General features: G+C 33.1%; 2 protein-coding genes across 6 annotated transcripts; one reads left to right on the top strand and one right to left on the bottom strand.

Moving 5' to 3' along the window:
• Positions 1-62: 62 nt before the first annotated feature.
• Ranbp16 (Ran-binding protein 16) lies at positions 63-10,929 on the top strand. 5 transcript variants are annotated; one of them, XM_070660226.1, is made up of 15 exons: positions 63-195; positions 2,044-2,299; positions 2,393-2,559; positions 2,646-2,870; positions 2,958-3,828; positions 3,909-4,194; positions 4,267-4,411; positions 4,491-4,638; positions 4,722-4,881; positions 4,982-5,384; positions 6,078-6,216; positions 7,219-7,296; positions 7,419-7,606; positions 7,778-7,905; positions 7,986-10,929. In XM_070660226.1, exons 1-15 carry the CDS (start codon positions 181-183, stop codon positions 8,080-8,082), a joined length of 3,306 nt encoding a protein of 1,101 aa, XP_070516327.1. In that variant the 5' UTR covers positions 63-180; the 3' UTR covers positions 8,083-10,929. The 5 variants fall into 5 exon arrangements, with proteins under 5 accessions (XP_070516327.1, XP_070516323.1, XP_070516326.1 ...); XM_070660222.1 differs by having other exon boundaries at positions 89-195; positions 1,633-2,299; XM_070660225.1 differs by lacking the exon at positions 63-195 and adding an exon at positions 730-820 and having other exon boundaries at positions 1,633-2,299.
• Positions 10,930-11,169: 240 nt separating this feature from the next.
• Positions 11,170-14,604, bottom strand: Rlip (Ral interacting protein). Its single transcript, XM_070660227.1, has 9 exons — positions 14,430-14,604; positions 14,152-14,290; positions 13,531-13,772; positions 13,019-13,280; positions 12,754-12,934; positions 12,300-12,614; positions 11,843-12,224; positions 11,525-11,769; positions 11,170-11,453 (listed from the first exon to the last, which is right to left on the bottom strand). Exons 1-9 carry the CDS (start codon positions 14,512-14,514, stop codon positions 11,352-11,354), a joined length of 1,953 nt encoding a protein of 650 aa, XP_070516328.1. The 5' UTR covers positions 14,515-14,604; the 3' UTR covers positions 11,170-11,351.

Here is a 14,604-nt window from a genome sequence, read left to right as displayed (position 1 = left end):
CTTGGTGACGGACGATGCGTCTGGCGCAAAGAAGATGGCGCCAGGTCCCCGTGGACACGGTAGACGAGACGCGTGCAAAGTACGATAGATTGTGGGTGTAAACATGCGCCGGCAGCGGCCGCAGATGGAGGCTGGCATGTGATCTTAGCTTGACTATAGATAATACGGGACTGGCGGAAAATGGCGGACGAACAGGTGAGTCGGCGACGAGAATAATCGGCGTGTCCCGCGCGCGACGCCGACGCTATTGACCGCGACGCGCGAGGGGAGCGGGCCCGCGCGAAGCAGCCGCGACTCGCCGGCGGAATCCATGCCGGATTTCCGCGCGTGTCAGCTCCGGAAACGCGACCGTTGCGCGCGTGCATGCGTGTGCGCGCGTGAAGTCCTCCGTGCGTGCGGCGCGTGCTCGCCGCATCTCTCGGATTCAGTCAGGAAGGTCGTGGCTGACTTTGGCTGGTTCCCGACGTTCGAGGAGTGCCCCGGCACGACGCAGTTCGTTCGCGCCGTACCGCTGGGTCGCTCCGTTTCTCACGGTGGTTTTCTACCGGCTCCGCCGCGACTGTCACCCCCGACGTGCCCGCTGATTGATCCGAAGGGGACAGTCGACGCCCGGGACAGATATCATCTGATCGACGGTGGTGTGCTATGCCAGATCGTGTCGAATGGTAGCGGAGCTGCGGCGCGTCGGCGTCGGCGTCGATATCGATGAGAAAAGTGCTCTGCTGCGTTGTGAACTTGTCGTCGATTGTTTATCCTAGGACGTACGGACGCGGTTCTTTGTGCGCCGCGGAGCCCGCGAGGCGCGCTTATACTTCATCTCGTGAGTGAGTTTGACATTCGCGTCTTCACGATTTTCACCCGCGATGTTTATTTACAACCTGTCGCTCGCGCGTAATCTATGGCCCCGCGAGAGGTCCGCGTAGTCTCGCACGTCACCTGGGCCCTCTCGAGTCCCTCGTTCCGATAAGACGTATCTTGTGCGCAATTAATCGGCGAAATAACCGCTGGCAAGTCAGCAAAGCGTTCGTTACCGAGAAAGAGAGAGAGAGAGAGAGATCGACATTTTTTTTTTACGTCTCATTATCGCGATTGCGCGGCGCTTGTGTGTTTGTGTGTGCGTGTGTCTGTCATGCGAAGCATGTAAATATTGTATAATTTACGAGTTACGCCACTTAAACGTGACACACGGTGACACCGCTTCGCAGGGCGCTTTCTTTTAATCTTTTCATACGTACTTTGGTTATTTCGCACAATATTCTACCTCGGAATAATCAGCCGATTACAAAATGTTTCTCGATATAGTTTAATATAGATCGAAAAGAAAAAAAAAAAAAAAAAACGTCTGTAAATTACGTTAATAAAGCCTTGTGTTAACTGCAATAAAATCTCCCAATTGAGAATTTATTTGTTTATCACAGAGCGGCGGGTGTTTCGATTTATATTGAATATATAAATAACGAAAATAAAAAAATGCAATAGCTATATATTGTTGATATAATACAAAGTATGTATATAATTGACCAGTTCGTCTACTAACGCGTGATGCAATCACATGCAATATGCAATGCGGTTTGGACCGAATTACTATCAACATACATCGATATAACTTTCGATTTCACCGATTTCTTTTAGAGATACATTCTCTCGTACAATTAGAGAATATAAATGCTGCGATGTTTCGGATGCATCACCCTGTATAAGAAAAAAGAAAGAAAGAAAGAAAAGAAAAGGAAAAAAAAAAAAACGAAACTGTCATCAGATTTCTCTGTCTGGTCTCAACTCCATCTAAGTAAGCCTAATTAAACTGCGATCTGGCCAGCACAAATGATACGACAGTACATTGTAAAATTGTAAATGTTTGGGACAATCACTGGGCAAGTTACTAATAAAGATTTGCCGCGGCAACACAAAAGTGGATATACATATATATACATACATATATATATATACATATCTTGTTGCAAAACTTTTTAAACTCCCATTTAAATGGAAGTCTTAAGGAAACGGATTGAAACAGTGTGATTAAGAATGGATCACATACAGGAAGTACGGCAGCTGGAGTTGCTATGCAAGCAACTGTACGAGTCGCAAGATTCGGCGCATCGTGCGGAGGCGGAGAAGGCCCTGGTCGCTTTTCAAAATGCTCCGGATACGCTTACAAAGTGCCAGCTTCTCCTGGACCGCGGAGATTCTGCATATGCTCAATTACTGGCCGCTACTACCTTGACGAAGCTAGTGTCACGTTCGGCGCAGGGTCAACTGACGACAACACTCAGCTTACAACAGAGGCTTGATATACGTAAGTGACGATCTGTTCAATAACGTTTTCTTAGACGTAAATGGGAACGCAAAGCGGCATGTGCCGCCGTATCTACTTCAATGTCTTTTGCAGGAAATTACGTACTCAATTATTTAGCAACACAACCAAAGTTACCGAATTTTGTGATACAGGCTTTGGTTACGCTATTTGCTAGGATATCAAAGCTTGGATGGTTCGATTCCGATAAAGAAGAGTTTGTCTTCAGAAATGTAGTCAACGACATAGCCAAGTTTCTTCAGGTTCGGCATATCGAATTTATTTCTTACATCTTGCGTTTTCCCGTGTCCATTATCTTATGATTAATAATTTTTTGTTGCGATTAAAGGGATCAGTGGAGCATTGTATGATAGGAGTACAGCTGCTCTCTCAATTGACATGTGAAATGAATCAAATATCGGAAGCTGATGCAAATAGATCTCTGACAAAACATAGAAGAATAGCGAGTAGCTTTAGAGACACACAACTATTTGAAATATTCAGGTTATCGTGTACGTTATTAAGTACAGCCCGTGAAAATTGTAAAAATTTAAATTTTAATGATGAAGCGCAGGTATGGTATGACATATGCATTACGATTGTAATTAGTAGTTTTTTAAATTTTGTATTAATTTATTATCTTTACATTAATTTTTTTCAGCATGGCTTAATAAGACAATTGTTGAAACTTGCGCAAAATTGTTTAACATTTGACTTTATTGGTACGTCAACCGACGAAAGTTCTGACGATCTTAACACAGTACAAATCCCAACGAGTTGGAGGCCCGCATTTCTGGATTTTACTTCCCTAAAATTATTTTTTGATTTATATCACAGTCTACCTAATACATTATCGTGTTTGGCACTTTCATGTCTGGTTCAAATAGCGTCTGTCAGACGAAGTTTATTTTCTAATACAGAGAGGGCAAAATTTCTAACTCATTTAGTCAATGGTATTAAGCACATACTACAGAATCCTCAAGGTCTCAGTGATCCAGGAAACTATCATGAGTTTTGTAGATTATTATCTCGATTAAAGAGTAATTTCCAGCTTGGAGAGTTGGTTTTAGTGGAGGATTATCCCGAAGCGATACAACTGATCGCGAAGTTTACAGTACAGAGCTTACAAATGTGGCAATTTGCGCCAAACAGTCTACACTATCTTTTAACTCTGTGGCAAAGAATGGTATCTTCAATGCCGTATGTAAAAGCAGGCGATCCACATTTATTAAATACGTACACGCCAGAGGTTACAAATGCATACATCACCTCGAGACTCGAATCGGTAGCGGTAGTGGTCAGAGAACGCTTGGAAGATCCATTGGATGATTTAGGAGTAGTTCAACATCAATTGGAACAAATATCGGTCATCGGTAGATGCGAGTATCAGAAAACGTGCACTTTGCTAGTCCAACTGTTCGATCAAGCTGCAAGAACGTATCAAGAGCTAATGACGCAAACGGTATCGCCGACGCAACAAATCGACATTGCAATCCAAGAGGGACAACTCACATGGCTTGTATATATCATAGGTAAATAAAAAAAAAATCATCGATATATTATTTTGACGAATAACAATTTTTCTATAATTTTTTTTTCTGATCTTTCGCAGGTGGTGTTATAGGTGGTAGAGTTGCATTTAATAGCAATGAAGAGTTCGATGCTATGGACGGAGAATTAGTTTGCAGAGTACTTCAATTGATGAATCTAACCGATTCAAGACTTGCGCAAGGTGGCTGTGAGAAACTTGAACTAGCAATGTTGAGTTTTTTCGAACAATTTCGGAAAATTTATGTCGGGGATCAAGTTCAAAAAAATTCTAAAGTGTACAGGAGATTGTCTGATGTATTGGGTCTTAATGATGAAGCGATGGTTCTCAGCATTTTTATTCGGAAAATGTAAGTAATTTATTTAACACTTGTGTGCTTTACCGTATTCTGTATAAATATCGCATACATGATCATTTGCAGAATAACGAATTTGAAGTATTGGGGTAGGAGCGAACAAATTATTTCCAAGACGTTACAACTTCTAAATGATTTATCAGTGGGTTATAGTTGCGTTCGTAAACTTGTCAAATTGGAAGAAGTACAATTTATGCTCAACAATCATACGGTACATAGCTGTACTACTGTTTAATATTGTTTAAATTTAATTTAATTACAATATTAATTATTAATGTTTGTATCGTTAGCGAGAACACTTTCCATTTTTGGGAAATAATGTTGCTGTGACAGAAATGCGTTGTAGGTCAATGTTTTACACGTCTCTTGGTAGATTACTGATGGTAGATTTAGGTGAAGATGAGGAAAGATTTCACACTTTTATGTTACCTCTTACAGGTAAGCAAATTTATTGACATTTTAGCCAGTGCTGTTTCGTAAGTATTTTATGCAGCAAGTAATTTTTTTTTATATAATTTTAGGTGCGTTGGAAAGCCTTGGCCAATTAATGGGTGCTGCAGATACCCCTCTATTTGCAGCAGAAGAAGCAAAGAAAGCACTGATTGGTTTGGCGCGAGATCTCAGAGGCTTAGCTTATGCATTCAACACCAAAACATCTTACATGATGCTCTTTGATTGGATGTACGTATGTGTATGTGTGTGTAAAATTAAAAAATTTTCTTATTTGCAATATTAAAAAGCAATTGTTTTATTTTATTATCGGTATTTTTTCTAACTTTAGATATCCGAATTATACGCCGATTTTATTACATGCTGTGGAGCTGTGGCATCACGAACCGCAGGTGACAACGCCCGTCCTAAAATTATTTGCTGAATTAGTACAAAATAGGAGTCAACGATTACAATTCGATGCATCATCTCCAAATGGAATTCTGTTGTTTCGCGAAGCCAGCAAAATAATATGTAGCTATGGCAATCATATACTAAATGTCGAAGTACCCAAGGATCAGATTTATCCTTTAAAACTTAAAGGAATAAGTATATGCTTCAGTATGTTAAAGGCAGCCTTATGTGGAAGTTACGTAAACTTTGGAGTATTTAGACTTTACGGTGATGAAGCGTTGGATAACGCTCTTAATACATTTGTCAAATTGCTCCTTAGTATTCCACAAACTGATCTTTTGGTAAGTATACATAGTATTATTAACATTTTATTTACTATATAGATAATTTTTTTTTTTCTAATTAAAATACATTAGCATCTATGCACGCGCACATGCGTGCTTGCGCGTGTGCGTGCTTTGTCATAAGTGATTTTATCACTGCCAAATTAGGCTCATTTTAATTTTTACAAATAATAACTTATATCTTTTAATTATATTATCTTTTTTGATTTATTATTTAAATTAACTTTTCTTTTTAAATTATTTATTTAATATTATTTTAAATATTCAAGACAAACTTAGTAACTTATTAAATATTTGATTTTATTGTGTAATATCTCGATGATTATTTATCAAGAAGGAAGGTAACACAGAACTTTTCGACTAAATTTGATCTTAAATATATGTTATTGCACAATTACATTAATAGCCTTGAAATTTTCAGCACTTTTACGTATGTTTAAAACAAAATTTTTTTAAGTTGGGACACTATCGTAATAATATACTTTTAAGACAAAATCTAGTCGAAAAATTCTGTACTACTTTTCTTTTTGAGAAATAGTTATTGAGATGTCCTAAGTTAAATACTGAAAACGTTACAGAGTTTTCCTTGAACATCTAAAAAAATATTAGGTAAATAACGAAATATTTTAGACAAAAGTTGTTCGAATCAACAACTTATTGTATTGTCCTTTATATACTGTTTTTCGATAGCATTATCCGAAACTATCAGCAACATATTATTTGTTACTCGAATGTCTGGCGCAAGATCACATGGTCTTTTTATCCACTTTGGAACCTAGGGTTTTCCTCTACGTTCTCTCCAGTATCAGCGAAGGCCTTACAGCACTAGGTGCGCAAAAAGACTTCTATACAGGTCTGTGCGGCTGATTATATTTTGGTACTACTGCTCCTTATATCCTCATGCTATATCTTGAATTCATTTGAACACGTTTTAATTTATCTGTAAAGTTACATTCGATAAAATTAATTGATTTAATACACAGGTATACATAGGTACACGCAAGATAAAAATAGTTACACATTTTTGTAATAAAAATCGGTATTTTAAATTATCTTTTAAATATTTTTTTAATTGTATAAACATGCTTAAGATTGCGATCTTTTTTTTCTATATTAAAAAATTCTGCATTAATTTCAAGATTTGAAAGAATTTTTGCATTATTGCTTGGAATGAACATCTGCCTATAGATATTAATCACTATGCAACAGTTTGAAATGCAACTCACATATTTCGAGTATTTTTATTATGCACATGAAAAAAAAAATTATTTTACAAATAACATTAAAAGGATATAGACTGTAAGAGGATTGGAGTATGTGGAACCTGGGCTCCAAACGTAATAAAATCCAATATGCAAAAATCACTTAACTATATTATCTGCAATATGCTCTACGACTATTATTAGAGCAATTTTCTGTTTTTATTGAAACGAAATCAAATAATGGGTCTGGTATAAATAATCAGCCGCACAGCTGACATTACTTACATACATTAACATTAATTTAAAAATTATGTACGTCTTATAATAACTAATTTACTAATTGCAGTTGCATGTATTATTACGTAGCATGTATCATGCTTCAATTTGCAATTTTGCAATAAGATCGATCTTGTATACACACGATCTAATACAAACATATATATACATATACGTATATGTGTATGTATATATATATATATATATATATATATATATATATATATATGTACATTTTTTTCTTTTTCGTTACATATTTTGATCGTAATATAAATTTTTTAAATATATATGTATGTTCTTGTTTTATTCCAGTAACATAATCTGGAAATAAGAATACGATATTCTCTTTTCAGATACTATGGTCTGTACTGGTTGTTGTGCAACTCTCGATCACATTGTTACATATTTGTTTAAACAACTTTATCAAAAAGGTATGTTTAATAATTATAATAATTACAAATATTTAAGAATAAATTATTACATAGTTTTAATGAAATTGTATTAATACAAAAAAATGATAGGAAATATGTTACATGAAAAATTGTATTTTCAGGATATCCCGGGAGAAAAAATGCAGTTGTTCCTGGAGGAGGGGAATTATTTTTGCAAGTTTTGAAACAGCATCCAGAAATACTTCAGCAAATTTTAAGTACTGTTTTAAATGTGATAATGTTTGAAGATTGTAGAAATCAATGGAGCATGTCTCGTCCTTTGTTAGGTCTCATATTGTTAAATGAAGACGTAAGTTCGCAATGATAATTTTTTATGTGTTAATTCAGTATTTTAGTGTAATAATTTCTATAAATAATATATTATTTTATATATTTTTTTTGTGCATGTGTGTGCATACGTATGGTGTACGTAAGTTGTTTATATATGTATAAATAAAATTTATCATATTCGTTTTTGTAGTATTTTAACCAATTAAGGGAAAATATTATTAGAAGTCAACCAGTTGATAAGCAAGGAGCAATGGCCCAATGGTTTGAAAATTTGATGAACGGGATTGAAAGAAATTTACTCACGAAAAATAGAGATAGGTAAGAAAACAGAAATTACATAATATTAATTTAATTATACATTCTATGGATTTTTTTAATATTATAACATCTTATTGTAGGTTTACACAAAATTTATCAATGTTTAGAAGAGATATAAATGATGCTCTAAAAGGACCTAATATATCAAACTCAGTCAATGATATGATGACTTCGTAGTAATACTGCTCTCTTTGACTTAGACTTTTTTAGAGGTTCTTGTCTGCCAAATGCTTGAATGTGTGTGCGAGTGAAACTCTAAATTAATGGTCAAATTATAAAATTTTGGCTTTAGACGAATAAGAAAATAATAAATATTATTGTTTTACATAAATTACAGCTTGGCTTCCTATTCTATCTTTTTAACCACTCATTTATACGCATACCAATTTTTATTTCTACGAACAGTAAGATAAAAAGATAATTAAAAAAATTTTTAATCCTGTTTTTTTCCTTTTGTCTTTTTAACAAATTTTAGGTATTAACAATTGCACTATTTTTTCTTTAACCAATAAATCTATATTCATATACACGGTCAAATAAAAATATTATATAAATTTTAATACCTTTTTTCGTTATTTTTATATTTGAATTTATTAGTCTCGTAAACAATCAGAATTTAACATCGCGCATAGATTAATATATATTGCACACACAAAGTTCACGTACATACATTTAGTCATATCATTGTTTCTGGCTCATTTTAATAGAAATAAATATAACATTTTTTATATCAAAATTAATTTCACATTATAGCTTTTAATATGTTGAAAGATGTAGGCGAACGAAGATATATTCAAATTTTTTCACAAGTTATTCTCTCGAGCATTATTGAATTTTTATACATAAATAAGTTTTTTAGAATTACTTTTTTACAAATAATGTAATGTTTAGTTAAATTAAAAAATTTGTTGCCTTTATTAAATCTTACGAGAAAATTATTACGCGATTATATTTAAAATATTTTAACATTCTTTAGTTCGTTGTTTTTTTTTAATTTTAAGTGTTACAATATTCAAGTATTGGTACACATTTACATATATTATTTTATTAATAAAGTTTTTGATATTATATTTATTCATGTATTAATCGTGTATTAAATGTATTAGATTAGAGATTAAAATTGAGCTTGAATTGAAATTTAACCAGTCAGAAGAGGAAATAGAAATATCAAATTTAATAAACTGCCTTAATCCGTTAATTTCAATTTAATCTAACTCTTAATCACTAAACTGATACGGGCTTTATACGTTCTAGAATAGGAAGCCAACATTATTTTTATTTACAATAAAATTTTTTTTTTAACGAACTGCGAGTTTTTATTTGAAAATGTACACACGAATATGTGATTTAAAGAAAGCCATTTACGACATTACAAATTTTCATATTGTAGAAAAGAGAGCGAAAGTGATTGAGAGAAAGAAAGAGAAATGAGAGCAAAGACGCAAATCACGATACACTCATTACTTAAAATTTATTCGAATAAAGAGCTATGAAGCTATATTATTCAGTGAGTTACGAATAATGTGAACGATGTAAATGAAGATCATTAAATTTATCATACAAAGATTCACTTAAGAATATATAATTGTTATTATTATTGTATTATTACATTATTATTATAATTATTATTATACTTTATCAGGAAAAAAAAAGATAGATAAGTGAAATAGATGTTACGAGATGTTAGGGGATATTCGTTAATTTTACAATGACTTAAAAATGATTATATATGTATAAAGCAAAATGTCGTATTTTGAGCGATTTTCTGTTTAGCAGCATTGTTTCTATAATACTCTACATCACAATTATCAAATGTTTAAATTCTCATCAGTGAATATAAATAAGTATCAAATACTTGATATATTTTGCAAGATAAATAACTGGGATAATTAAACAATCAAACAATCGCAAAATAAGTAGGATAAAATATTGATCCTGTGTCGCAACATACTTCATCATTTTCTTTCCTTGTAAATATTGTTAAAAGATTTATTGGCTGTAGAAGAAAAAGGAAAGAGTGAAAACATTCCTTTATTTTTTTACACACATATTGATATATACACATATATTCCATTTTTTATTATAATATTTCGTAAATTACTTTATAGGCTTTGTAAAAGCCTATGTGTTTATTTGCAAACAGGCAATAAGATATTCTTTTGAAATTTAGTACTCATACTCGTAATTTACTAATGCTTTTTTTGTGATTGTCATTGGAATGAAGGTACAGTAGAAAAGGCTTTTTAATATAGCATCCTTAAAATTATAATCCTATATAAAGCTTATTTGATGCATTACAATTAGTAAAACAATCAAATGACATTAAAACACCAAAATCCAATGCAGCTGTCTCTATAAAGATTGTGTGATAAATTTACACATACAATATTTTCTATAATTACAGGATTGTTAAGCGAAACTGATATTTACAGTTTCATGACTTTGGTAGTTAAACTATCCTTACTGATCGTAAATATCGCGTATGCTATAATTCTTAGCAATTTGTTGTATTACACTGTGATAGTGATGCTGTAAGAGTACATTATTGTATTATCTGTCACTCGATCTTGTTCTCGACAAATGAGAGAAAGGAAAAGTATCGCATTGAATATATAAGATGTACCTGTAAAAATACAATTTTTTTTTTATGACACGGTACGATATTGCGTTGCTAAAAAGTCTGCTTATTCATATTACAAGGTTGTCATACAAGGCTGCGTGATCTTTTTCTGTTGATAAGTGCGAGAATCTGTATCATTTCCTCAGCGCAATCTCATTTTCTGTGTGTGTTCTACCGAGGACATTCGATAGATTTTTATACAGATGCACATATAAGAACTTAAAAACTTAAAAAGAATGAAAAACAAAAAGGAATAACTATATCAGGCGTATAATTTTTTCTTACATATACTATAATACACAAAACAGCAATTACCAAGATTATACGCAAACCTATACGGGTCGATATTCAGCGCTGTACCTTTATCAGATAATATTGTAAATATACATTGAGCACATGAAAAATTGTCCCCTCAATTCTAAATTACTTTTTTTTGGTAAACCTTAATATACGATAATAATATATTAATACTTTTGGTGATATATTATATAGAAATAGATTTTTTTTTCTCTAAAAAAGAAAAAAAAATCTCTTATATTTACCTTGTTTGAATATTTAAAAGATGCTACTTATTTTTTCATTTATCCTTATATATATATATGTGTGTGTTTAATGAGAAACTTTAATTATAAAAACATTATAAATTTTTTGGTTGCATTTTATACATTTTATTACTTCACAGAGAAATCGAACGAGTTAATGGTACATGTGTGATTATAACATGTTATAAACTATATATGGTCATTATGTGCAAAAACGTAATTTCAGATCATATCTTTATAGCATAAAAATATTGTGATTTCAATACAATAGATTAGGTTTATGGTCAAGTTTTGGCCATTAGTTGATGCACTGCTAGTTGCACACGTAATTCTACACAAGCATCTTTTTCTTCGATAATACTACGTATCAACGTCGTCATCTTTTTCTATAACAAAGAAAAAAAAATTATAAATATACGGAAAAAGAATAAGATTGCACTGACATAAATAAATGTACCTCAAGTAACTGATTTTCTTTGACTAGCTGTATCATGGCCGTCATTTCAGCTTCGTTAGGAGAGTGCATTTTCTCTTTAGGTTTCTTTTTTTCTTGTTTTATACTTTTTTCTGTCAGCGTCTCCATCAATCGTTTAATTTCATTTTTCTCCTGATTAATGCGAGATTTCAATAACGCTTGCATATTCAACAATTCCTCGTAGATGAGCCTTTCTCGCAACTTGTCTATTACATCTTCTTCAGGTTCTGCACATAAGATTAACGATATTTAATACGTAACTTGAGGGAAAAGAAAAAAATTGTGTTATTAATGATGTACCGTTTGTTTTATCATTCGGTATATTTTCAGATTCCTGCGGCGTAACCGTCGAACCCACGTCAACCACAGAATCAACCACATCCTTTTCTTGTGTATTAATTATATTTTGTTCATTTTGCGTTCCGTTTGCGTTGGTACTTGTAGAGTAAGAAGACTTCTCTTTTGCCTCTTCTGCACTTTGTAGCAATTTGCTATTTTTCTTTAGTAATGTCGAGTTAGATGACGACTGAGCATCGGCCGGTATTATTTGCTCAGAATCTTCATCTGCCGTCTTTAATTTTTGCGAGATAGATTCTACTGGAACGTTATCGGTCGATTTTATTTCTTCATCTAAACTCTTTTGTGTGGTACCTTCCAATTTTTGAACAGTTTTACATTTTCTCTATAAAATGTGATTTATGTTAAAAAAAAATTTTTTTACACGATATGAATTTTTCAAGCGTTTTTGTAGTTGTACCTTTAATTGAGTTATCATTCGTTGTACCTCCCACATTTGATCTTCCCGAGATTTCGTCACAAAACCGGCATTCATCTGCATGTGAATTTGGGAAAGTAATGATTCTTGTTTTGATAGTTCCGCAGCTATGCCTTCCACGGAATTTGGCAGATTGACACAACCGGATGATAATGGTGGTACATATTTTGTCAATTGTACATTTGAAAATAAAGCTTTGCAGTGAAATAATAAGGCCAATAACAATCGGTGACTCATTTGCAAAACTGGACTTAATGTCATCGATATCGTTTGCGCGTTCATTTTTGTTGTTTTCTCCTGAAGTAAAATTTATTTAAATTAAATTAAAATAGCTTATTATTAATTTTCTAAAAAAAAAAAAATTCTTACTTCCAAATAGATCTAAATATTTTAAAGATTATTTAATGTTTGTATGTAATTTAATATTTAAACATACTCGCGCGGTAACATTGTCTAAATGTAATATAACCCATGCCAAAAGAATCCTGTTGCATTCTGGTAATTGCTGCGTTAGCTGGACTAATTGTGCTTCCCGCTGTGCAACGTCCTTGGTCGATGCGGCTTGCTCGAAACGTGATATCATTTCACTGTTCTCCAGTATGGGCTCTGGCAGTTCTCTATATTACCACAATGCGTACTTTTTCGTTTGATCTTAAAACACATGGTAAAAAGAAGAAGAATAGAATTCAAGATATACAAACCTAAGAAAGAGTATCAATAAACTCGTAGCTACCGTAGGTTCAAATTCAGATATATTCACCGGCTCGCGGTTATTGTACAATTTTTTCAAATGTTGAACTTTTGATTTTACGCTAGGGGCTTTGTACAGGCCTTCTATATTCATCCCATGCTCTTCTACATAATCTATGCAATCTCGCACCACCAACGGTAATTTAACGCCATCGTGACAACAGCTTCTTTCGATCGCTAGATGCAGACTAACACCGAAAATTGGTTGTTCCTCTGAAATATATTATATACACACACGTACAGAATGTTAATTAAAATAAAACTTTTTTTTTTAATATATAGAAAAAAATCTATCTTGTTTTCGAGAGAAATGTATTAATACAATAAGATTAACAGGTGTTTTAATTCTTCTGTCGAAACAGCTGCTCCTATTTTTTCACAATTAAATACTATCGAAAATTTCACAAGAAAAAATAATCTAGCAATGTAAAATAAGAATTCATTGTATGCATTGTGGCCTTACCACCAATATCTAATCCTTCATGCTTCACTTTCTTTCTATCTTTTAATTTCTGCTTGGATTTGTCTTTATCCTTGTCTTTCCTTTTCTCTTTATCTATATCTTTTTCATCCTTTTCTTTCTTTTTCTTATCTTTCTCCTTTTCAGCATCCTTCTCCTTTGATTCCTTCTCTCTTGACTTTTCCCTTTTTTCTTTTTTAGTTGGAAATTTAAAAGCTTTGGTCTTTTTTGATTTTGATGGACTTCTGTATAATAATTTATGTGTTGGATTTTGATATTACATAAAATATTTAAGAAATTACCTTAAAAGTGACTAATTAAGCATTAATCCTAAACTGGTATCATAAAGTCTTAGATTTAAATAAATATTATAAGCTCATCTAAATTAAATTTGCTATTGCAAAAAATATCCTTTCCTTCTTATTACTCTTTTATAAAAATATCGTTAAAAGTGTTTTCTTCAATTACTTTTATTGCTTTTAAAAATGATAAAATCAAATCTAAGTAGCCATACTTCATTAAGATAAAAAAAGTTTTGCCACATTAGTTGAGGATTAATTATCATTCCGTATATGAATGATAAATGCTCTTATAATAAAATTAATGCTTTGGCAAGAGTATTACTTGGTTTCTTGATCTTCGTCTGGCGAACTTTCGCCTTCTAGAGTCGCGTAACCTCGATCCTTTCTGTCCTTTTTGTCCTTACGCTTTCCGCCTAAGAGCTCCTTTTTGGAATGCTTGTCATGACTACCTTCGTCGCTAACTGAAATGTATTAATTATTGTAAGAAAACAAATTGTCCGAATCAGTAGAATAAAAGGGATAAAAACGATATAACCTCGCGCGCATTAATTAAACGTATTTGGCACGCAAGTGTATGACTGTATGTATGACGTTACGTACAGTCGCTCTCGTTGCTCTTCCTTGTCGATTCGGACGCATACAAACCGGGAAATTCCTTTTCAACGTCAGGACTTTCGAAGTCCATTCTCCCTCAATTTTTGCCCATCTGACGCACGCCACGCAACTTGACACTTATCTTACTCCGCCATACTCCGATACTCCGCTTAGAGAGAAA

This window comes from Cardiocondyla obscurior, linkage group LG08, assembly GCF_019399895.1.
Source record: "Cardiocondyla obscurior isolate alpha-2009 linkage group LG08, Cobs3.1, whole genome shotgun sequence".
Lineage (NCBI taxonomy): Eukaryota > Metazoa > Arthropoda > Insecta > Hymenoptera > Formicidae > Cardiocondyla > Cardiocondyla obscurior.
Note: the sequence above shows the minus strand (reverse complement) of the source record. Positions and strands in the feature narration are given on the sequence as shown.